We start from the raw sequence: 24501 nt of genomic DNA on the forward strand, positions 1-24501 counted from the left end.
TCCTTCTGTTCTTTTTGAAGAAGTTATATCATTCAAATGCTATAGTCCAGTCATGGGAGTCATCCCACCAAGTTTCAGTTATACCTATCCAATCATATTTACTCTCCTGTATTAACAGTCCAAATTCATCCTGTTTGTTGCCCATACTCTGGGCATTAGTATACTGACATCGAAGACCATGTGATTTATGACCTGGTTTCCTTCCCACATTTTAATGAAAATTATTACTAGGCCTCATTAGAGCCATTCTCTCAGTTCCTCTTACTGTGCAACAGCCTTTGTTAGTCATTACCACGAAGTTTACATTTCTCTCCACCCTAGGATTCAGTTTAAAGCTCTCCTGATGAATGTATTCATGCTGTGGCTGAACACATTTTTCCCAGCCCTTCTGAGGTGCAACCTATCACTTGCCAGCAGTCCGTCTTCCAAGAGATTGATCATTATGGATCGCAGAAGAAACATGACGGAACATCAGGAATTTTGCTTATCTTGAGAACCCACTGGAGTATTGCCAAGTTATGAATCAGATGACCATTCTGAAGTTTTTGTCAGAGGATACAACTCATTAAAGTGAGTCTGTTACAGAAGTGGAAGTGAAGGAGTGTCATGGCCCCGTCAGAGGACTCCTCAGATGAGGACGACTCGGGAGTAACAGCAGCAGACCCAGGAGCAGCAGACTCAGAAGGAGACACGGAGGAGCCTCCTGAGAATCCAGCTCCTTCTCCCCCTCAGCTGCAGAGCACCCCAGATACAGCAGAGGCCCTGCAGCCAGACACAGACAGTGAACAGGATACTCCCCCCTCACCTGCAGAACGTAGACAGCAGAAGGTCAGGCAGAAGAGAGGCAGGCCTGTCTCCTTAAGGCCCAAACGCTGAGGGCTCACACCTGCTGTCCATCCTGCTCTTTATAAGGCACACCTTGGCTGCAGCTTGTTGCTGACTGCAACGTCAGGCGTGGCTTTGTGTAGACCTAGTTTCCCTGCAGCATCTCTTTGACTGACCTCCTTGGCAATTGATCCCGGACCTCCACTGACCTCGCTTCTGGACTTCTGACTCGGCAAGTACGCTTCGGATAGGCCTGGCAGATTTACAACCCGACTGCTGGCTAAGGAGACTTTCCTTCCCTGCCAAAGACCCAGGAATTTCCAGCCCCCCCTGACACTGCTGATGCAGCGTAGAGCTGACAAGGAGGTTATTAGGAATTTTCATTAGTAAGTCTTCAGGTTCCAATTGTAACATATTTGCAGATATCTTAGTAGAAAAATTGTAAACAGTTAACAAAATCTTAACCAAAGTTACAGGAACCAGAACATATTAAAAACCTAGTATTGTGCTACTTAATTTCCTATAAAGGATATTTAAATGGTTATAAGAATCTGTACATGTTATGGGTTTTCTTTTAAAATAATGGAAAACAAATGATGGAGGAGCATTATGTTCTAAATCCACTTCCAGTGTCAGCTGTTTGCACAATAGGAACACTTGAAGAAAGAAAAATATTTTTGCCAAGTACCATCTTGCCAAAGGATCTTCCAGTTCTTTATATACAATTAATGCAACAACCCCATGCACATCTGACTAGAAGTAAGATTCACCAAATAAAGTAGAACTTACTTCTGAGTAAACATGCATTCAACTGAGCTGTGTTTGATGAAAATATATCATTTTACCTGTTCTATGAAATGCCTCTGTTTAAAAACTTCCCAGTCTTCTTTCAGAAAGCGTTGTTTTGTTCTCACTGCCACCTGGAACAAAATTAAGCTAAGTTCACTGATTAACGCTGCCTGATTTCTACCTTACCAATTTCAGAAAATACATGCCTGTATCCGATTCTTAAGGAATTTAGCAGCTTAATGCCATAACAAGATTTATATTATCAGCTAAAGCTATGATATTTGTATGCAAACAAAAAATTGATCAACTTCATTATATAGAATTGAGCTACTTTCCATCTTTTCTAATGTAGAAACCTATTTTCAGGCAAAAAAACTGAGAAACTGGTTACAAATACCCTATATAAACAGTTACATGGCTACTCAGTTATATAGAATGAATAAAAAACAAAATAATGTGTTTTATAAGATCAAAGGGGATAGAGCTCAGAAGCAGCACACCATGATATACATTCTATCAAGTCCAACAGGACTCTCCCCCCCATGATTGTTTCATGTGCTCTGAACAGCTGAGCATCCTCACTCAACCTTGGGTCATTGAAATATCAACTGAATTCTTTTTCTTGGTGGAAGCGAAGTCAGTAGTAGATAACCACCCCATCCACCTAAATTGCCTACTTCTTCAGACCAGGGGCTTAGGTCTGAATGTTCTGAGGATATTCACCAGAAGCATGAAAGCAGCACACAAGGAAACTCTCAGCCTATCACACTGGGGAATACTGGAATTGGAAAAAGTGGGGGTCATGTTGATACTTCCATATTCTTGGGTAAAAGTAACTGGGAAATCTTCTCCTACCCTGCCTGACATCTCAGTTTGTCTCTTCTGCATCTGCACAATGAAGATAACAAATAAACAAATGCCGATTGTATGAATTTTTCCTGTGGTTTTCTAAGTTGTCTGGAGTAGATATCCAGTCAACACGATATAAATTAAACATTAGGTCCCAGATTCAGTACCCAGCATCCCTAGATATGGCTGGAGAGACACATGTCTGAATGCTGTGCCAGTTAGTGTAGAGTAAAAATGGCCAACCCTCTGCAGGTCTTGTTGACAGGTGGCCACCCAGCTGTCAATCATCTGACAGCATACGATGTCAGGTGATTGTAATTGCAACTGCAGATTGTAACCCTGGCTGCAAAGGATGAATCAGGAGCACATCACTCCCAGTTCTTCATCTAAAATTGCAAACTGAAGTTACAATTTTGCACCTTTTTCTGACACTACACAGGGTGACAGAAAATAAAAGGCCTACTTCAAGTCGTAGCTGCAAAGGGAAAATCAGAAGTGGTGTGTTCCAGATTCTTCCTTTTGAAGTTAGTGTATTTAGCAGGTGCAGCTTTACCTGTCCCACACCCAACTTCTATTGGCAACAAGTGGGTACGGCTTGACTGAAATAGCCGATGGGGAGACCTGATGTATCAACTCCCCTTTCCCCCCTCCCCCAGCCAACAGACACCACCTGCCCTATGGGAAGGAATACCAGATGCCAGCTCCCGCTTCAGAGGGGCTGGCTGTTGTTTTGTAAGCATATGGTTCTTGGTGTATCTTGTGTTTTATAAATGCTGTTAGCTGCTTTGAGAACTCTAGTTGAAAAGCGAAATATAAATCTACTAAACAAATAAATGTAGAGACCTGCAGGCTAGGGCCCCCCCACTGCTGGTGTAGAGTCAGTAAAGAGGTAGATGGACCAACGGCCTGACTTTGTACTCCTATTACCACCTTATTCAGACCATAAAGTTATAGAATACAAGTATTGTATGGAGCTCCTCATCCTACAAAACAGCTTAAATCCATGCAAAAACTTTTCTTAAGGCTACTTCTGAGCCTTTCTTAAATCTATCCATGGTTATTCATTAAAAGAGTACAGCTTCATATTACTATCAATGCCAACTTGCTAGGTGTTCTAAAATGAGACATTTAAAATATCTATACATAAAAGATATTACTAATGTTTGAGGAAACCACGCTCAATACTTTAATGAAGTATTGTTAAAACTTCATGAATTGTATGAATTTTAACACAAGATAAATGAACTGCTCAATATTGATATTGCCAAACTGCAAGATATGACCATGGTTTTTTCACTCAAAATTATCTCCTTATTGAAGAATGTTCAAAATGGTCTAAATCTAAGCCATACCTGGATCCTGTTCACCCAACTCAGGAGTAGCTTCACCTTACATGTCCTTAGCTCAAATAAAACAATCTTACTGGAAAATTTTAAGATCTCTTTTAAAAGAATTCTAGACTACAGCATCTCAGAGAACCTTCTGTACTGCTGTTGATTTTGATCTAACCAACAGAAAAAAAATTAAATGGGTTTTAAATGCTGCATTTTCATTCCTTATTTCTTCCTCTAAGGAACTCAAGGTTGTACACATGGTTCTCCATTCTTTCTAAACCTCACAAATATCCAGCAATAGTAAGAGCACAATTAGCCTAAGGTGAGCCAGTAAGCCTCATGGCTGAATGGGAATTTGAAGTTGTACCAGCGCTCACATCTTTGCCAACCAGCTCTCTTCTTTATTGGTATAATCCACATTAAATTTAATTCAAAAACTCTTGAACTAAAAAAAACTCTCTTGCAACTTGTTTTTCTTGCAAACAAGTTCAGAGGCCACTGTGAAGTTTGGTAATTTCTGTTTATTTATACATCTCATTATTTATACATCTTTCTTTCAAGAGCAATTCAGTGTTTCTGACATTTCAAAAGTAGTATTTTTAAAATCTATTTAGCATGCAAAAGTGAAGACGGTACAGGCATCATACACTGATTAATAAAACACAGTACTTAAATTAATTTGGTAAAAATTATACAAGTTATTAAAATGCTCCAATACATCTCAGATGTGTCATTTCCTATTACTGCACACATGAAAAAAAGGAAGCATCCAATGGGGGGGGGAAGGAGAACCAATCTCAAAAACATTGAAAAGTAATGCATTTTTAAAGTAATGCCGAACATTTTTTGGCCCAGTCAGGCCTTTTCAACAAAATTTTTAACAATTAATAAACCATGCTTAAAACAAGTACACACATTCACAAGTGCATAACTAAAACACAATCTCAAGAATTACGTATTTGCAAAACACTTATTATCATATTTCTCATAGAAAATGCTTATTAGCAACACCAATTTTTTCCATACACAGACATACCTTCCATGCTTCCTTGTAAACACCTCAAAAACATCCATTTTAAAATCATTGCAAGGCAAACTCTAAGGAATCCACAGAAAAATACACTAATATATACCCTTAGGCAGGTTTTTGAAGGCCAAAAGGCATTGGGCATTAATAAAAATGCCATTACTCTTCAGGATCTTTGAGCATGGTTCTTCTTTTTTTGGTTCTCCCATGATTGACCTACTAAAATATCTTGTTGGACACATTTCTTTCACACAAAAAATAACGTTTCATGAAAAAAGTGGTTAAGAATAGTTCTGCTATTTCATATTATTTTAATATCCATATAAGGATAAAATCCACATAAGGATTTTATATGCAACATACTGGGGAAATAAAGAACATCCGTATTTAAGGAATTGGTACATTAAATTATGGGAACTGGCAGCTTTGAGTAAGATCAACTGGATCCTTTGGGTTCAACAAAGGAAAAAGAAATAGATCTGAACAAGATTGGGCAATGTTTAAAGAACTTTAGAATAATAAGCACAGGGAAAACAGTTACAATCCTTTTTTGATATTTAAAAAAAAAACAATTAAGCTCTCCCTCAAGTTTCTAATTATAAATTCTAAATTAAAAATAAGAGTATATAAATGTAATAAAATTATTCAAATATCATCTTATGTATAATAATTTATTATTATTACTATTACTACCACCACCACCACTATTTGTTTAACTGCCTGATAACATCAGTTGTTACATTGCTAAATTTTTAACTGCTCACAGTGCAATACAACTTGCATTTATGCTGGGCTGAGGAGAGTTGGATGCAGCAAATCTCCAGCTGAGCCAGCTAGGTCCTGGTTCAACCAGGCTACACTGGCATAAGTGAAGTTGGTATAAGCTCCCAATAAGGGGTGTTCCAGGGGTGTGTCAGAGGAGGGGCCAAGGTGAGTTGACTTAGGCCCCATCTAACTCATGTTTAGAGCGCTCCTGCAGATCCCAATTCAGGCAAAAGTTACACCAGGAAAAAGATCGGTCTAAGAAAGTACAATAAATACAACCAGGCACCTGGTTGGCCACTGTGAGAACAAGATGCTAGACTAGATGGGCCACTGGCCTGATCCAGCAGGCTCTTCTTATGTTCTTAAGTCAATGAAGAGAGCTTACTCCCCAGTAGGGGTATTTAAGAGAGAAGGCTTTTATACTTTCTGGTCCCTGTGCACAGGTCACGTCTGAGCTAGCATTCAACCACCCCTGAGGCTCCTGAACAGCAACTGGATGTGATGGCTTCCGTTTCACCGGCACCACTTACGCCATCTTCCCCTGAGTTGGATTGCTCTGCCCATTATTTACTGTTCTATTACTGGTTTATCAATACTGTATAGTGTTTTCTTATTATTACTTTCTATTTAAATTCTGTATAAATATAAAATGAAATACATATTTAATCATTTCTACAAGTTGATACCCTGGGCAGCAACCACAACAGGCCACACAGAGGTGGTAAAGGTGCTACCACTGCCACAAATTTAAGGTGCAGTCTTCAAACATACAGAAACCCTTTCAATCTGGGAGCAACAATGTATCCACACGACTGCCCAGCAACCGACCACACACACAAATATCCCCCCTCCCTCCCCCCCCACAGAGAGAGTCTTCAGTTAATGCTTCATGAAGACAGTCAACAGTAGGCAAGTTTCCACGCCAGGCTATGAAGTGATAGGAAGAATGCAACTAGCATCCCCAACTCCTCCATTTTTTTACCTTTCTTGCCACCTGCTGACCCCTACAAAACCAAACATATATAACATAAACATAAACTAAAATAAACTGATGTATGCACACACATAGACATGTGAATGCCCTACAGTTTTAACATAAATCTGCACCTTCTAATTAAGACAAAAAGTCAATATAATTTACTTACCTGTTCATCAACATAATCATCTATTCTTTTCTGGCATTCAAGCCATGCTTCGGCAACTTGACCCATCTCTTGTTCCGACTGGCAACACTTCTGAAGCAAGATACTGTAGGTATCTTCACTATAGGAATCATGTATTACTCGTAGCCTAAAAATTAAGATAACAGTAAGTATTTATGTTGTACGACGCACACAATAGGAACATGGAATGTGGGAAGCACGAACCAGGGAAAGTTAGAAATTGTTAAGCAAGAGACTGAGGTACAGATCATGAACTAGTAATATCGAAAATCAGAGTAAAGCTAAAGAAGAACAAACCAATCATAATGCCAAAATACAATTTAAATAACATCCCAGACGAATATAAAGATCAAATAAGGAACAGGTTTGAGGCTTTAAACTTAGTTGACAGAGAACCAGAAGAACTCTGGAGTGAGGTCAGAGACATTATCAGGAAAGAATGCAAAAAGACAATACCTCTTGTTAGAAAGAGAGAAAGACCACAATGCATGACTGAAGAAATGCTTAAAATGGTTCAAGACAGAAGGAAAGGAAAAGGAAAAGGAGACAGAAACACTGTTAGAACCCTAAATGCAACTATACAGCGACTAGTACGTAGGGACAAAGAGAACTATTACAATAGCTACTGTACCGAAATAGAAGAGGACAACAAAAAGGGAAGAACAAGAGCCCTATTCCAAAAGATTAGAGAAATTAAAGGCAAATTTAAACCAAGAATAGGGATGTTGAATAATCAACAAGGGAACACAGACTGACCAAGATGAAATAAAAGGAAGATGAAAGCAATACACTGAAGAACTGTATAACAGAGATGCAAGGATGATAGATTCATTCATGGAGGAACCGTATGATAAAGACCCAGAGATTTTAGAATGCGAGGTGAAAGCTGCTCTTAAAATACTTGGAAGAAACAAATCACCAGGAACAGATGGCATACCAACAGAGTTGCTACAAGCTATTGAGACTGAATCTGTCCAAATTTTGACAAACATTTGTCAAGAAATATGGAAAACTGGCCCACAGACTGGAAGTGTTCAATATACATCCCAATCACAAAGAAAGGGGATCCCAGGGAATGCAGTAATTATCGAACTATTGCCTTAATGTCCCATGCAAGTCAAGTAATGCTCAAGATTCTACAACAAAGGCTCTTACCACATATGGAGTGAGAAATGCCAGATGTCCAAGCTGGATTTAGAAAGGGAAGAGGCAACAGAGATCATATCGCAAACATACGTTGGATAATGGAACGGACCAAGGCACTTCAGAAGGAAATTACCCTCTGCTTTGTAGATTACAGCAAAGCCTTTGACTGTCTATCATGAAAGCCTACGGAATGCTTTAAAAGAAATAGGGGTGCCACAGTATTTTATTGTCCTGATGCTCAGCCTATACTCTGAACAAGAGGCTACTGTAAGGACAGAATATCGAGAAACTGATTGATTCCCAATCGGAAAGGATGTGAAACAGGGGTATATTTTATCACCTTATTTGTTTAATCTATACACAGAACGTATCATACAGAAAGCAGGATTGGACAAAGATGAAGGAGGTGCAAAAACTGGAGAGAGAAATAACAATAATTTAAGATATGCAGGTAATACCATACTACCAGCAGAAACCAGTAATGATTTGAAACAAATGCTGATGAAAGTTAAAGAGGAAGGTACAAAAGGAGGACTACAAGAAGACTAAACTAATGACAACAGAAGATTTATGTAACTTTAAAGTTGACAATGAGGACACTTAACTTGTCAAAGATTATCAATACTTTGGCACAGGCATTAACCAAAATGGAGACAACTGTCAAGAAATCAGAAGAAGGCTAGGACTAGGGAGGGCAGCAATGAGAGAACTAGAAAAGGTCCTCAAATGCAAAGATGTATCACTGAACACTAAAGTCAGGATCTCTATGTATGGATGTGAAAGATGGACAGTGAAAAAAGTGGATAAGAGAAAAATCAACTCATTTGAAATGTGGTGTTGGAGGAGAGCTTCACGCATACCATGGACTGCGAAAAAGACAATAATAAGGTGTTAGAACAAATTAAACCAGAACTATCACTGGAAACTAAAATGATGAGACTGAGGTTATCATACTTTGGACACATCATGAGAAGACCTGATTCACTAGAAAAGACAATAATGCTGGGAAAAACAGAAAGGAGTAGAAAAAGAGGAAGACCAAACAAGAGATGGATTGATTCCATAAAGGAAGCCACAGACCTGAACTTACAAGATCTGAACAGGGTGGTTCATGACAGATGCTATTGGAGGTCGCTGATTTATAGGGTCGCCATAAGTTGTAATCGACTTGAAGGCACATAACAACAAGTATTTTCTTATGTAAGTCTTAACTAAACTATATTAAAGTATTTAGTTGTGTCAGCTAGCATTTTTACTTTATTCCAGATTCCAGAAATCCTGTTATCACATAATTCCAAATCAGGAATTTTGTTTATTGGTCCATACCTTTGTCAGAATTGGTTTTTTTCATGGAGTTGGATAAGGTTACAACTATCTTGAGTTAAAATTAAATTGTGTTGAAACTGAATTAAAAGATATTTGAGAGCTAACTTAGTCAACTCCAACAAATGGATTTAAAAAATGAGAAAACTTAACCTTACTTTTGAGATATAATGTTGTAGACTGTATGGTAATATAAACACATTTTTAATAAATAATGAAAATATAAAATTAATGCACATTTTATGTTGCAAGGTGTTCTGCAGGCCTAAAGAAATTAACTAATGAGTTTAAACTACAGTAAAAAGTTAGTTTGGTTTCCCAATTTTATCATTAATTCTGGAAAATTTACAAGCAAGCATTCTCAGCCATTTCATGGAGGTCTGGCTGAAATTCCATCACACCTTAAATGTTGAATGGCTACTATATTAGTAGAATAATAGGCAAATTCAAGGAAGCGCTTACAAAAATAAGAAGATATACAAAATAATGACCAAATCCAAGTACACAAAAAGCATTTGAAGATGATATCAGGGCTCTTTTGGAAGAACTCCAGGAATTTACAGACCCATTTTTATTCTCAATTCTCAACAGATAAAAAATATGTCTATAGTCAGCTACTTTGAGTGAAATATGCCCTATACTATTGCTGTATCACAAAACGTGAGCATTTCTGGAACATTTCTCTAGGGAATATGTAATCTGAATGAGCCTGTGTGGACAGGGATAGCCTAGCATCTGTTGTCTATGCTCTAGTAACCTCTATAACCTCTAGGTTAGGTTATTGCAATGCATGATACCTGGAGCTGCCTTTAAAGATGGTTTGGAAGCTGCAGCTGGTGCAGAATTCAGAGTTCAGACTGCTGACCAAGGCAAGACAGTCAGAACATATAATACCAATTCTGACATGGCTGCAACTGGCTGCCAATTTAGTTTCTGGGCCAAATTCAAAGTACTGGTTTTGACCTATAAAGCCTTATGTAGCTCAGGAACCAAGTAGCTCAAGGACTGCCTCTCCCCACATGAACCACCCCGGATGCTGCATTCATTGAGGCCCTTCTCCATATGCCCTTTCTGAGCAAAGTACAGAGGGTAGCAACACAAAAACAGACCTTCTCAGTGGTGGCTCTCCATTTGTGGAATGCTCTCCCCTAGAAAGCATGCCTGGTGCCATCATTGCTTGTTTTTAGGCACCAGGTGAAAACATTTTTATTCACCCAGGCCTTTGGAGTTCAATTTTCTGTTTGTTTTATTTAAGCCATTTCCATACAGCTTTATATATAAATCTCTAAGCGGTTTACAGAAGATAAAACAGCAAATATTATAAAACTATATAATAAAGCCACAATACAAAAGCATACGTAATTCATGAATATTGTAGGCTAATTGTATTCTTGTTTTTGTATCAGTGTTAATGTTGTAAGTTGCCTTGAGTTTCATTTTGAAAACAGTAGCTAACAAACAAACAACATTTCATTGCAACACTGAATCACAGAAACAAAGGCACTATCACACATGAAGTATCTGGGCTCTTTCGGAAATATGGAAAAATTAGGGGCATGAAGGGAAATAGGAACAAACTTTATTGTGAACATTCATGTGGACTGTTGCTATAGAACTGCAGATGCAAAGATATCACTATTTGCAGAATATTGTATGTCACACTTGTAATCACCATTCTAGATGTCCTTAGAAGAAAACCTAATGATAAACCATTTCCTGCTCCAACTCTCTACACACTGTTTCTATCACTATCACTTACCACCAAGCTATAGTAGCCTAGCCCATCATTTTAAAGTCTGGAATGGCAGTCCAAATACCCCACACTTCTGTTTTAAACTTGGAAACACAATACAAACAGCTGGAAATTACCCTTTACAATGCACATATATACTACATTAAGAAGAATGAATTTTTTCTATGTGTGTATAAGAAATGGAAGCACAATGTCCTTGCTGGTCAACAGCAATTTCATTTTTCCCTTTGGCCACCACTTCCCAATTCCCAATTCCCAGAGCAGCTATGATACACTTAGTGTACCTACTTGGCTCAGGCCATCTTCTCAAACCTGACACAGCACACTGGTCTCCAGACTAACACCAGTCTCCAGACTAGGCCCTGCACAGTTCACACCTCTCTCCTACACAAAAAAGGGGGGATCCCTACCAAAATGCAAGATTAATATTTATAACTCTGATACCTGAAGCAGTTTGCTGAATTAAAACTGGAAACAGACTTCACCCATATCTAAAAATGTACTCTTAGGGTGTGTAGGAATTATCTGCCCCAAGAGAAGCTTACGCCTCATTTTTAGAAGTCACTGATCTGACAACGCTATCCGAATAGAAGAAAAATCCAGAACAATGCAGAGAAGCCAATTCTCACATAGAAAAGTAAAAGCTATGAAATGAAACATTTTTGCTGTGCCTATGTCAAGAATGACTGAGTGACATTCAGTGTAGAGATACAGGAAAAATTACTTGCCCCCAAAGGACTGCAACTGAAAAGAAGGCAAGCAAAGCCATGCAAAGATGTCCCAGACAGCACCCTTTTGGGAGGCTCACAGCAGCTTTTATTTGTCACTGCAGTCTGGGGATTTCTGCTCTGAATGACACCGAGGGAGGGAGGCATTTCTCCTTCACAAACATTTAGGCTTTCACAGATGTAATCTTCTCGGAACCATAGAATTGCTTTCCACATGTAACCATGAAAGTTTACTTTATCAAAGGAGAACATTACTTCTGAAAACGTTAGTGAGAAAAGTACTGTTCATCAAGACTGAGGGATGAAAAGTAATTTAAACACAGGAAAAATAAGATGAGATCTTTTGAGGCCCTTATATACTTCCTCACATTTGCAGAATTCCTATTTTATTTGAGTTGGGTCCTCACAGTAGTGTTAAAACCTTATTTTCAATGAACAGTCGCCTCTACTATTTTGAAGATAAGAGTTTAGACAAAAACTATAAAGAACATTACAACCCGCAAGACCTCAAGCCAAACTGTACTAGCAAAAGGTGCTAAGAGGTCTCTTCTCTGGAGAATCAAAGTTTTACCTCGCACCCCGATGAACAGCGAGCAATAAGTCTTTTAAATAAACCAAGCTATAGCATTGTCTAGAGTAGACGTCTAGTGGATGAATATACTTGAGGATCTCTTCAGAGCAGCAAAATTATTAAACACAATTCGAGTAGCTAAAGGTTTTGGCGTTCTTCGCATGTCAAGCCTCCGAAACGAAACCTCAAACTACACACAACCATTTAGAAAACTCCCCTCGGAACAAAAAGGAAACTCTAGAAGACTCTCTGCACAGAAATGAACGGGGGGGGGGGCAAGAGAGAGAAAAGACGTAACGGGGCTACGACCTCCCTCATCCGTAAAACAGGCAAGAAACAAAGGGAGGCCTGGGGCCGGCCTTATAGGCCCAAAGTCAAGAGCGGCCTGGGGAGATGAAAGGAAGGAAGCTACGCCAGGCCGCCCATAAGCAGGCTCAGCTCTTCCAAGGGGGGAGGCGGCTAAAGAGTTTTCCTCCACCCTTCAACGGCGGCTTGTAAAGAAAGGAGGAAAAAAATGCCGGCCATCTCTCAATCCGGCACCGCGGCAGGCATGCAGGTGAAGCGGGAGGCTCAAAAGGCCTTCGGCACCCCATCTCACCTCAGGAATTGTCCTCAGCGGCAACGCGCGTGTAGGCCAGAAAGCGAGGCAAGAGACTGCGGAGGAAGACGAAGCAGCGGCGGGATGGAGCAATTCCTGCCGGCTCCACTTGAGGCAGTCGTTCCTCTTTTTCCAGGTGCTATGATCATATCACCCCGCGCAAAGTTCTACATGGCCGCTCCAGTTCTATTCATGGAAAGATTTATCCGCTACAAATCGTGTAGCTGAGGAAGCACTATTTATTTATGTATTTACTTACTTACAGTGGCGGAGTGGTACCACTGAGACTTATTCTTGACGTCACACAGTTCCTGCGGCTTCTGTTTCAAAACCAAACTCATCCCGTGGGTTGTAAGGAAGACGGTTTAGTGCCACAGAACGAGGTAGTAGAGCCCTGAGGTAGACTTTAGGCTGCAGGAAGGGGATATCATTTTGAATGTTCTCACATGTAAAAAACCCTCCGGTGCTAGTTTTCTATTTGTAGCCTAGGTAAATATTCCACTCCGAATAATCAGAGAGAGTTCTGAAGTTTTGAGTTTATTTGAGGATACTTTGCTTTAGTTTTTTTTTTTTTATTACCTGCCGAATCCAAATCCGTCTACCTCATTTATGGACTTTGACATGGTGGCTGAGATGGCAGACATCAGCCGCATAAACTTGTTTGTATAACTCAAGTTGGTTACTAGTTCCCAGTTCCTTATTTGCTTCAGAGAAGGAAACACTAAAAAAAGAGAGGAAAGTTCACAACTCCCTGAACCCCAAAATACATGTTGGGATATACCCAATCTATGATTGGGGGACTCTCCCCCTCAAGGACAACTATAAAGTTATTGAATCAAAATTATCAGACTCCCAAAATACTCATAAATGCATGATGATGTCATAAAATAATTAACCAGGGGTGCCCACCCTAAAATCTGCTCTGGGCCAGGACAAATCATACACCTGAGGAAAGGGGAAGGTGTCCTTTTTGAGATGCCAGTGCATCCCACCTGGGCACACAGCACAGATATGGGCATCTATGCATAACCAAAATAACCAAAACATTTAAAAAAAAGTAACTGGGGGTGCCCACTCCAAAGTCTCCTGTGTGGCAGGAAAAATCATACACCAGTATGAAATGGCAGTGCATCCTGCGTGGCCTGCAGCTCCTTGCGGTCACATAACGCAGTGATACTCAGCAGAGTGGAACTGGAAAGCTAGAACCCACACAAATGACTCAGCAAGTGAGTTCATAGGGGAACTAGATAACTAGAATACAGAACAAAAGTGGCTGTAGGAGTCTAGACTCCAGATTTTAACACCTTTCTGAACAAAGGCCTCAAATTAAATTCTAACATTAACTGGATCAGGGAGGAATCATTTCTCAATTCCTAGTACAGTATGAGTCATGTGGTCAGGGTGATGGGATTTTCTATTGTGGAGACTGGTGGTGGTAATTACCCATCAGCTAGTTTGATTATCATATCTAGATTCAACAATCTCCAGAGGGTCAAATGATTACAATCATTTTGGATTACATTGACTGGGTTTACAAAGGTCACATCCTGTGCATGTGACTGGCGACATCATCTCAGTTGATATGTCAAACTTAACTCTTTCAGCTACTTTTTCCTTTAGGTGTCAAGCAGCCTCTTTGCAAAGTGAACCAAAGTGAAGCCAATTTAAAAACCATACAGGGAATGTTGGGGCAGAGTGTCTCCTAGGTTCATAAGCTAGTAGCCAATGTTGTTGCATTTGAACATATTTCCTATGAACATCATTCTCATGTGGACACCTATGTGGACATCTGGAGAGCTTATACTGTATCAATTTACATTTTAATTTAAGATGGATGTATTGATGGTTTTTGTATCCTTAATATGAACTGACAGTGTTTTTTTTGTTATTTTTCTCCTTCCCTTTACTTTTCTGTCTCTTTTTTGTTTTTTCTTTGTTAAATTTGCTATTTAAACAATTAATTTAACAAATAAGCATTAGATTTGGAATAAAAGACAGCTACACACTTAAACCACTGTTTCCAATACAGTTCTACAAACTTCTGTCTTCAGGCACTCACTTGAGGTTAAACCTGTGTAGATGGGCAATGGCACACAAATATGCCCCATTCCTAATGTCCCCAAACACAGTGAGCATGAAGGTCTGGAGTGGGTTTCTGAGTGTGTTCCACTGAACACACTTAGAAGCCTCAGCACCATTGGGAACCCTGCCTTATCAGAACATGAAACTCTGTGAGGAGCTCATGTACACAGGTACATTAAGAGCAGACCTTGCATTTTTGCCTCTACCTTTCTACACAGTTTTAAGACTTGCATATTCAGTGTTAGTGTCTACACCATCACAGTCTGATTTTTCCAAGGTGAATTCACTTTCACTGCTATATGAATTGTCTTCTTTTCATGGTAAGCGATGGTTAATATATTAATATCAGTATATGCCTCATACCTTGTTTAGTGTAGTAGGTAAAACCTTCCAAAGCAGCTTTTTGTTTTTCTGGCTGCTTTGTTGCATCTTTCTTTCTTTGTCAGCATTCTCTTTAACACACCTGAGATATAAATAACAAAATACAACTTTTACTTTCTCCCTCCCTCCCATTGACACTTTGAAAACCACGAACTGCAAACCATATAGTTTGCCCGTCTCTAGCTACTGGCATCTGAATATGGATAATCAACTACTGATTTGATGTAGTTGTGTCAAAAGTATGCTACAATATTAATCTATTTATTAATTAACTTGCAGTGCACTTACAGAATCAGGAAGTAGCATCTGGGTTGTTTGGTCCTCCCTATTATAAATCCTAGTCCTTGTTATCCTCATAACAATTGCACTGGAGGAGCCGCATACCACCTTGTCCAACTTTTTTTTCCCTGAGACTGGCTTTCAGTCTGCTATTTTGGCGGAAGCTTACTCATTTTGGATGTCATATAATGTTTTTAAAGCCTTTGTTTTGCTGATTCTAAATAAGAAAAAAACCTGTTATATCAAATAGCTGCATATATGGTAGACAGGCTCAGGTAGACACCCGATCATAAGATGTCACAAATTATCTTTGCATTAATATGTGGGTCTCCATTCACTTTTGCAAACGATGGTTCCAACTTTTCCATCTCATGTGTTACTGAATACATGTAAACTAAGAACACCTATAGCCTGTCCTGTCCTTAAGGAAGAACAACGCAGCATAATGCAGCAAGACGCACACCACCAAGTGAGCAATTTATTCTATCAGAGTCTTAGAGTGGACTTAAGGCCGATGACCTTGCCAAAGTTCTACCCCCTTCTTGAAGGATGGAAGACCTTAGAACAGTAGTATAGTGACAAATTCAGAAGTGCAGGGTCTCTTTATGAGAGTCATGCCATGCCCCTCTCACAGCCATGCCCCCTTTTCCACTTTCCTTCATCTCCCTTGCTCTCCATGTCATCTCCAAGTCCACTTCACTACCCCAGATGTTCCTATGAGCCAATCAGCATGAAAGGGGAGATTGTGTGTTAGCTACTAAGAAGAGTCTTCTCAGTGGCTGACTCACCTCTGTGGCTAACATGCTCCCTTTTCATGCTGATTGGCTCATAGATAGGGACTTGGCTGGGACTCTGCTCCCAAAAAAGTAACAGGTATACATCGTCCCGTGATCCCGGATGACTACACCCCGTCATAGAAGATAAGCCCTCTTACTTGAAGCAGCATGTCTCCTTTCTAACAAGTTCCTCTAGGAATGTTGCATACATTGATAGTTAGGGGTGTGCACACCTGAGATGGATAGATCACTTCCTTGAGAGGTGCCATTTGAGAGGGTACAGACTCCAGGGGACTCAAGCTCTAAAGCCCCTGATTATCTGGGTCAGGCCTGATCATCATATTAGGGGCTAGGAAATTCTCCAGTATCACTGACTTCATGGATTTGGGCTGCCCATCAGAGTTGAAGTAAGGGCTTAGGCTGCTGCTTCAAGCAGGGGTCCTGAGAATCTGTCTCCAAAGCCACTTGGCTGGTAAATCCAGCTGGGCCCTCCTCATTTTAATCAGAGCCTTGGCTGTTGCTCTTGGGCTGGGGTCTTGATGGATACCACCACCAGTATGGAAGAGAAAGATCTCACATCATGAAAGGCCATGTGTGTCACTCTCCTCATAGTTGCACTGTTTGTACATGTCACTACATGTAAGAACCCAGGTATACTCTCCTTCTGTTAAAATAAAGGGAACTGATACTTCCTTTTTGCTATTTTATCTAATTCAAAAGCTCACAAAGGCTGCAATCCTAAAACATGCTTACCTTGGAGTAAGTCTCACTGAATTCAATGGGACTTCTAAGCAGACATATATAGGATAGCACTGCAACAACTTCTTTCTCAGTGCTGTAAAGAAAGCAGAACCATTTGTTTCCTACAGACATCTCTTCTGTAGAAGAACCTTGTAAGCAAGACTCTACTCTTCTTTTGTTTATATGCCCATGCTGCTATTTTGTAGACCTCAGACGCAATGTGGATTGCAAAATAATTGCTTGAAATAGAAGCGCAGTTACTTAACAACCAATCTCCCTTATAAACTTGTTTCTGATGGCAAGACATTGAATTCTATTATACTGGAATGCCAGCTGTGTACTTTCCTGGACAGGGATAGTTTACCCACTGTGATGCATGTGTTGGCAACCTCACAATTGGACTACTGTAATGCACTCTATGTGGGGCTTTCCTTGGGATTGGTCCAGTAGCTGCAGCTGGTGCAAAATGCTGTGACTACATTGTTGTGTGGAGCACCTGAGTGCGCACACATTATAGCTGTGTTGAGGAAACTGCAGTGGTTGCCAGTCAGTTAGCAGATCATGTTCAAGGTCTTGTTGCTAACATTAAAAGCCTGAACTACTTGGGGCCAGGTTACCTGAAAGACTACCTGTCCCTAAATAGATCTGGAGTGGGGAGCCTTTGGTCCTCCAGATGTTGCTAAACTACAGCTCCCATCGGCTGTAGCAAGCATGGCCAATAGCCAGGGGTGATGGGAATTGTAGTTCAGAAACATCTGGGGTCCAAGGGGTCCCCAATCCTGACTTACATCATCTGGAGAACTTCTACTTGTAGCACTGCATCCTACAGAATATAATAGGGTGGTGATCCAAAAACAGGCATTATCTGCTGTTGGTCCTATACTATGGAATGCTCTTCTCTGCTATAGGTGATGGAGCAATCATCAGTTGCCTCAGATGTCTTGTAAAGACTAAAAGATGGAAATGGACTGCCTTCAAGTTGATCCCAACTTATGGCGACCCTATGAATAGGGTTTCCATGGTAAGCAGTATTCAGAGAGGGTTTACCATTGCCTCCGAGGCTAGTCCTCCCCAACTGGCTTGGGCCTGCTCAGCTTTCCACAGCTGCACAAGCCAGCCCCTTCCTTGACCCCAACTGCCAGCTGAGGGGCAACTGGGCTCCTTGGGACTATGCCCACGGCTGCACAGGTGGCAGGGCACGTAACCCCTGAGCCACTCACTGTAATCTTTAGCTGGCCCTTGACACCCAGGAGACATGAGTGGGGGTTTGAACTCACAGACTCTGGGCTCCCAGCTAGGCTCTCCTCCCCACTGTGCTATACTAGCTGCTTGTAAAGACTAAAGACTTGTCTTTTCATCCAGGCTTTCCCTGACCCATACGATTGGATCCTGTTTTATGTGCTTGAATCTTTTGATTTTGTTTTATTTGCTTTTATATGATTTTACATGGTTTTATACTACTCTTTTATTGGTTTTAGGTTGTATTTTTGTTTTAATGATATTGTGTGTTTTTATATTTTATACTGCTTAGAGATTTTTAAAATATTCAGCTGTTTATAAATGTTTTCAAATAAACGTTCCATCAATAACTCAGCCTGCAAAGGAAGAGGATTGGGGCTGAAAGAACAAAGGAAAGTGGGAGTGCAAGGAGGCTATGTTTTGAGCATAATGCATAAAATTGTAACATATTTATTGCTTACATGACACCTATGTTAAGCCCGAGTACCTTAGCATTAACTTCCGTGCTTCTTGGTGCATGAGTGAACTGTAAATAATTATTTGATTAAGCCAAACATTTTATTTAATTTTAGAATTATTAATATGAATGTTGAAGTCACTGAGGGGCTAGGCGTGATCTTGTAATTGGTTGGTGATCACTCGTGGCCGAGTAAGATTGTCTTCCAAGATAATTTGGTTGGAGGATGCCTGTGCGTGAATTTGTTTTATGTGGGTAGATGGGCGCATGATGATCAACACACAGTCTTGACAGAAAAAGACTTTGATCCAATGGCATGGGTGCCACGACGATTGAAAGTCTTTTATCCGCCTTCACAGCCGTTGTAACATACACATTGTTATCCTCCGCCTGTTCTGCTGTTGAGGACATTCTTGGATCGCTCTTTGTCTGGTTCCTCTCCCTCGACCTTACCACCATGGGTGACCCTGCTGGGAGCACATGACTCCCGACGGCATCGCTCACAGGGTTCATTGGAACACGCAAGCCCACTCACCACTACAAGGTGACGATCCAGCAAGGGGGATCTTGTAATAAAGGAGAGGTGACTAACTTATGGCCATACAGATGTTGCTGGATTCCAACTCCCCTCAGCCTCAGCCAGTATGGCCAATGGTCGATGACTAGAGTTGTACTCTAGCAACATCTGGAGGCCCACTGATTAGCCAGAAAGAAAGAAAGAAAGAAAGAAAGAAAGAAAGAAAGAAAGAAAGAAAGAAAGAAAGAAAGAAAGAAATTCCAAGGCCCAGAGAATGGTTTCAAGGCACATTCTTGCTGAAGCTAAGGTCTGGGTCCAGTCAATGGTTGATGGGAGATTACCTGGGAACCCTATGAATGTTACCTTGAGTTCCATTATGAAAAACAGCATATAAATGTAATTGTGATAATAAATAAAATAAAACTGTGAAATAAAAGTTGAGCAAGAGCCAGGGGGCAAGATAGGAAAGCAATGCAGACTACAGTACAAAATGAATTTCCAGTTATTCCTAAACGTAAGATAGAATTTATACCCAGCAACAGTATTGTTTGCAAGATGCCAATCAACAAGAATTAGTGAAAGTCTGGAAAACTATATAGTTTTACACTTAACTTATTTTACTGAAGAAAGAAAAGCTGGTAACGTTCCTTTTAAGAGAAACTGGGTTTTATTTGTAAAGTACTGGAATGATGAAAAGCATTATTCAAATAGAGTAGATCAGGCTTGTACAATATACAGGGCAATCATATACAGGTTAAAATCCCAATGTCTCCAAGTAGGACTTGGAAAGACTTCTGTCCAAAATGTTAGAGAGCTACACACTCAGTCAGCATAGATACTTCTGAGTTTGGTCAATCAGCTGTCTGATTTGGCATAAGGCAACTTCTAAAGCTCTGTATATCTACTCAGAGTTAAGTGGGGCTTAGTCCCAGGTTAGTGTGTTCAGGTTCAGGATTAAAGCCTAAATCAATGAGGTTAAGCACTTGCAACTCTAGAAAGGGTAAGACTACAAGCTGATGAAACTCACCATGGCTTGCTTGTCCAGTCCTATAGCAAAACCAGGTGGTTTAGTAAGGGGTGGGGGGACCATACGTGTTTGGTGGGGTGTAGTCACGCTGTGCAGACTTGAAGTAAAAAAAGTATTTCCATTCTAAATAATCTAGCTATTTTAATATTTATGGACTATGTTGTTCTACACTTGCATTTTGTTAATGGAAATTAATTATCAAGAAAATCCTTCTGAAATTATCTCAGAAAAGGTTATTCCTTTGAAGTTTGTTTAGATTATACTAAATTGCATCAATGTGGCAGAAACTGACCAAAAAAAAAGGCGAAATGTAAGAGGATGAATAATCGGATCGCTTTATGCCATCCCTCCCTCATAGCCAAAACCCTCAAAGGAAAGCCAAGAGGTCCTGCCGTTGTCTCTCCCCATTTCCGAGTTCAGCTGCGCCCAAGGAAAAGCGACCTCCTCCTTCCGCCACAAATACTTTACATTCAGGGTGGCCAGGCGGAAGGATATGGGCTAAGTCAGCTGCTTTAAATCGCTTGCGCAGTGGAAGAAGAGAGTGCTCCGCCTTACTCCTCTGGTCCTCCCCTCGGCGGGGCCGGCGCCGGTTTACGTAACGCCTCTCCGGGCAAATTCCGGCTCGGTCCCGCCGCCTGACTCGGGACGGGTCGCCAGAGGCCCCAGCAGGTAAATGCGACCTTGGGGGAGGCTGCTACGCTTCGTCGAGGGGGACACTGTGGTATGTCGTGGCTGTCTTCTCTCCCCCCCGCCTCGACCTGGGTTGAGGCCTGCAGCGCGGTAGGGCGACAGGCAGGACTAGCCGGGGCGGCCTGGTCTGGTTTCTGAGTTGACCTGAAGGCCTCTGCTGTGGAGTGACTTGGGGCCACGCCGGCTTTTCAGAGACGAGTTGGTATGGAGGCAGCCCGGCTGTACTCGGAGGGCACAGTGACCGACAGCCGGTCGGTCGACTGAGCTTCCCCGGCTGCCCTCTGAGCGAGCGGTGTCAGAAGACCCGGGTGAGGGGAAGGGTGATTAAATGAGTAGCTGGGCCCCGCCACTTCGCGCTATCCGCGCCGTGACTAGACCTTGCAAACTGGGACGAGAGGCTAGGGTGGGCTTGGAGGGGAGGCTATTTCGGCATCTGTTACCTCAGCAGGTGGCCTTTTCTCTGTTCTGGATTTTATCGGCTTCGTTCCGCAAATAACAAATGCTTCTGCACTCATTTAACAACGTTCCTGTGGGTTTGTTTCTTCCCCCGTTGCTGATATGGCACTACGGTGCCGACTCAGATAAGGGTAAAAACGGGCCAGAGACTTTTCTGTGGGAGTGCAACTCGTTTTGACTGGGGCCCCGCGTTGATCTTGCAGACCTTGCATCTGGTGGGATTGCTAAAAAAGTATTGTTGAGTGCTCTCATGTATTTGGTATTTTGTTTATATGCGGTTCTTGTGCTAAGTGCGGTGGAGGTAGTATAGTTATCTAGCTTTACTATAACTTCCGAAGTATGTAGAATCTTAATATTCTTAATAGTCTTTCATTTCCTCTATTATCCAGTTTCTTTGGGAGTTGACTAGAAAACTACAGAACCATTTTGGTTTCAAACTTAGGTTATGTAATCCTTGGTTTATATTGGTTTTGAAAATATTAGTTAAATCAGTAGCATATTTTACAGATAGTTTAAGTTAAGTGTGTATTTAATGTAGCCTTTCCAAATAATTTTAGTAGTTTGCCTGTCCTTAAAACATATATGTAGGCTGACATCCTAAACACAGTCAATGTGGAGTAAGCCCTACTGAACGTAGTGGGATTTAGTTCGGGCAAACATACATAGGTATGTTTGTGCTGTTAATCACCTATGGCACATCAGTATGTTGAAAAGGTTAGGTACCTGTGCCAAACATCCAAATTATTGGTATGTTTAAACACATAAAAGTATGAGTCAAAAGGGCAGTGTATAACTTGAGTTGATTGAATTATATACACTGTAAAGAGTGCTGCTGCTTTAAAGCAAAGCTTGGTGTTTTGTAATAGAGCTGCTTTAACATTCCTTTAGAATGTGGCTTGAAGTCCTGAGGAGGACTGCTGTGGCTGCTCTGAAAATGATGGTGGAAAAGCTTATAGAATTTGTTTTATTTAAAGAACTTTTTAATCTCAGAATTTAGGGAGAGGGGAAAGTGATTCTGACACTGTACAGGATTGAAAAGAAAAATCTAAAGGGAAAAATACTTGGCATTTCACTTCTGCCCTGAGATTTCAAAGGAGGGATTTTTCTACATATCCGTGAAATAGTTTTCTTATCCAGCTGACACCTGTTTACAAGTATTGTTTAGATTAGGGGTTGTAACTAAAAACGACCATCCCTACCCCTAATTAAACCAGGACTTGCTAGGCCCCAGTGCTAATGTGGAGTAAAAGGGTGCCTCTGACAGATTAACTTGTTCTGTCTCAGAATCTGTGTCCATATATTACAGTACAGTATTCAATCCCTGCTACTGAAGTAGCAGTAAAATGTCTTTGAGTATGTATGAGGGCCTTGGTCCCTTTAAGACTAAGTAGACAACGACAGTATGACCCAACACACCAGATTAAGTTCAGAAGCAGCATTTATAGGTATGGATGGCATGGGTTTCAGGCACTCTGGAGCCCTCATGGCTGTCTCTTTTAGGAATTAAGCAAGCACTTGTTTCTGAACATATGCAGAATATTCTACATCAACAGAGTAACAAATCTGAACAGACAGTTAAAACACTTGTATTTAGTTCTTTATCTTACTGTTTAAGACTTCGGTAAGAAATGGGTGAAAAGAAAGCTGTGGCTGTTGTGGAAATACAGGATTTTAAAAAACCTAACGAAAAAGTTTTAAAATTGTATTTCCATCTTTAACTAAATTCTGAGGAATAACTAATTTTTATTTGCCCCAGAGAAGTACCTAGTTCATTGCAGAACAGCTTATAGAAGTATTTGCAAGGTGAATGCTGATTTACTAATAGGCAAAAAAACTTGCAGTTTAAGAACGTACCTATAGGCAACAGATATTTCTATCAAACCTTAAAAAGCAGGGAATTGGGCAGCTATAGTGAATGTACCAGACGAGCAGGAGACCTGTCCACCTCTCTGAGATACTGTACTGCCCTACAAAGTTGTAAAAATACAAACACAATTTGGGTTAGTCTTTCACAGTCCAATCCACTTCCTGTGTAGCTTGGAAGAATTTGGTAACATGTCTCTGAGCATAGGGTGAGTGGTGGCAACACCTGCCATCTCCAAAGATGGAGAATTATATTTTTGTATGTTTGTTGGTGTTCTTCTTACTTTGCTTCTTTCCTGTGTTACTACTGTTTCTACAGAGAATCTCAGCTAGAAAAATATATTTCATTACTCATCCTAGAAATCTGTGTCAAATTTATTTTTATTCATTTCAAAGCCTTTTGATTGGTCAGTGTCGTATGATGGTGAAGACAGCTTTTTGTGTTTCAAACTAGAGGTTATGTTCTTTTTCTATTTTGGGTGCATTAACAGTTGAATCTGAAACTGCAGTTTGCTGTAAAATCAGACTGATTACAATATGTTGCTACTTAAGCAATGGCTCTACCTGTTGGAAAAAACAAACTTGGCCTGCCCAAGATGCATGTTTTCAGCCTGCTATACTTAAAGTATTCCACTTAAATAAAAGTGGGCATGGTCAATTAAAAACATAGAGCACACCTAGAATTTTGCTAGAATATATTTCACCTCCCACTGTTTTATCTTGTGCAAACTGAGACACTCCTCACGTCCATTGGAAACTATTCTGCAGAATAGTCAGTGCCATTATTCACAATTGTTTTTGGTGCTTTTTTTAGTGTTGTAAAATGTTGCTGTACTTCACATACTCACAGAAACAGAAGCAAAAGAAAGTAATTTACCATAGGAAACTTCACTAAAATTGCAAAGTAAATCAAACAGATTTAAAGTGACCATCTGAACTATATCAACTGTCTTAATTTTGTTGCTTCTTCCCTGCTGAAACAAGATGAGCACAGCACATGTCTTGTTTCTGTTCTTTGGGCTGATTACAGGTGTTGCCACCACTCACCCTATGCTCAGAGGCACATGTTACCAAATTCTTCCAAGCTACACAGGAAGTGGATTGGACTATGAAAGACTAACC

The 24501-nt window shown here is 40.5% G+C and overlaps 2 protein-coding genes across 11 annotated transcripts in view; one reads left to right on the top strand and one right to left on the bottom strand.

Moving 5' to 3' along the window:
* The window catches only part of FAM193A (family with sequence similarity 193 member A), a 119293-nt gene extending 105754 nt beyond the window's left edge, over positions 1–13539 (bottom strand). For 2 of the 7 annotated variants that reach the window (XR_009758207.1, XM_061587236.1), the window contains exons 1-3: positions 13451–13539; positions 6735–6879; positions 1671–1745 (exon numbers count right to left, since the gene is read on the bottom strand). Coding sequence is in view for 6 of the 7 variants with exons in the window: in XM_061587236.1 (XP_061443220.1) it covers positions 1671–1745; positions 6735–6879; positions 13451–13524 (294 nt within the window). In the remaining variant the exon portion in view is untranslated. Of the gene's footprint in view, positions 1–1670; positions 1762–6734; positions 6880–12871; positions 13052–13130; positions 13246–13450 lie in introns of those variants that run through there. The other 5 variants (XM_061587275.1, XM_061587265.1, XM_061587256.1 and 2 more) reach the window with 5 other exon arrangements.
* A 7327-nt stretch (positions 13540–20866) lies between these two features.
* Positions 20867–24501, top strand: part of KIAA0232 (KIAA0232 ortholog) — a 52610-nt gene continuing 48975 nt past the window's right edge. The window contains exon 1 of one of the 4 annotated variants that reach the window (XM_061587384.1): positions 20867–21091. In XM_061587384.1, coding sequence (XP_061443368.1) covers positions 21044–21091 — 48 coding nt within the window. In that variant the 5' untranslated portion in view covers positions 20867–21043. The remainder of the gene's footprint in view (positions 21092–24501) is intronic. The other 3 variants (XM_061587367.1, XM_061587395.1, XM_061587378.1) reach the window with 3 other exon arrangements.

This window comes from Rhineura floridana, chromosome 1 (assembly GCF_030035675.1).
Source record: "Rhineura floridana isolate rRhiFlo1 chromosome 1, rRhiFlo1.hap2, whole genome shotgun sequence".
NCBI lineage: Eukaryota > Metazoa > Chordata > Lepidosauria > Squamata > Rhineuridae > Rhineura > Rhineura floridana.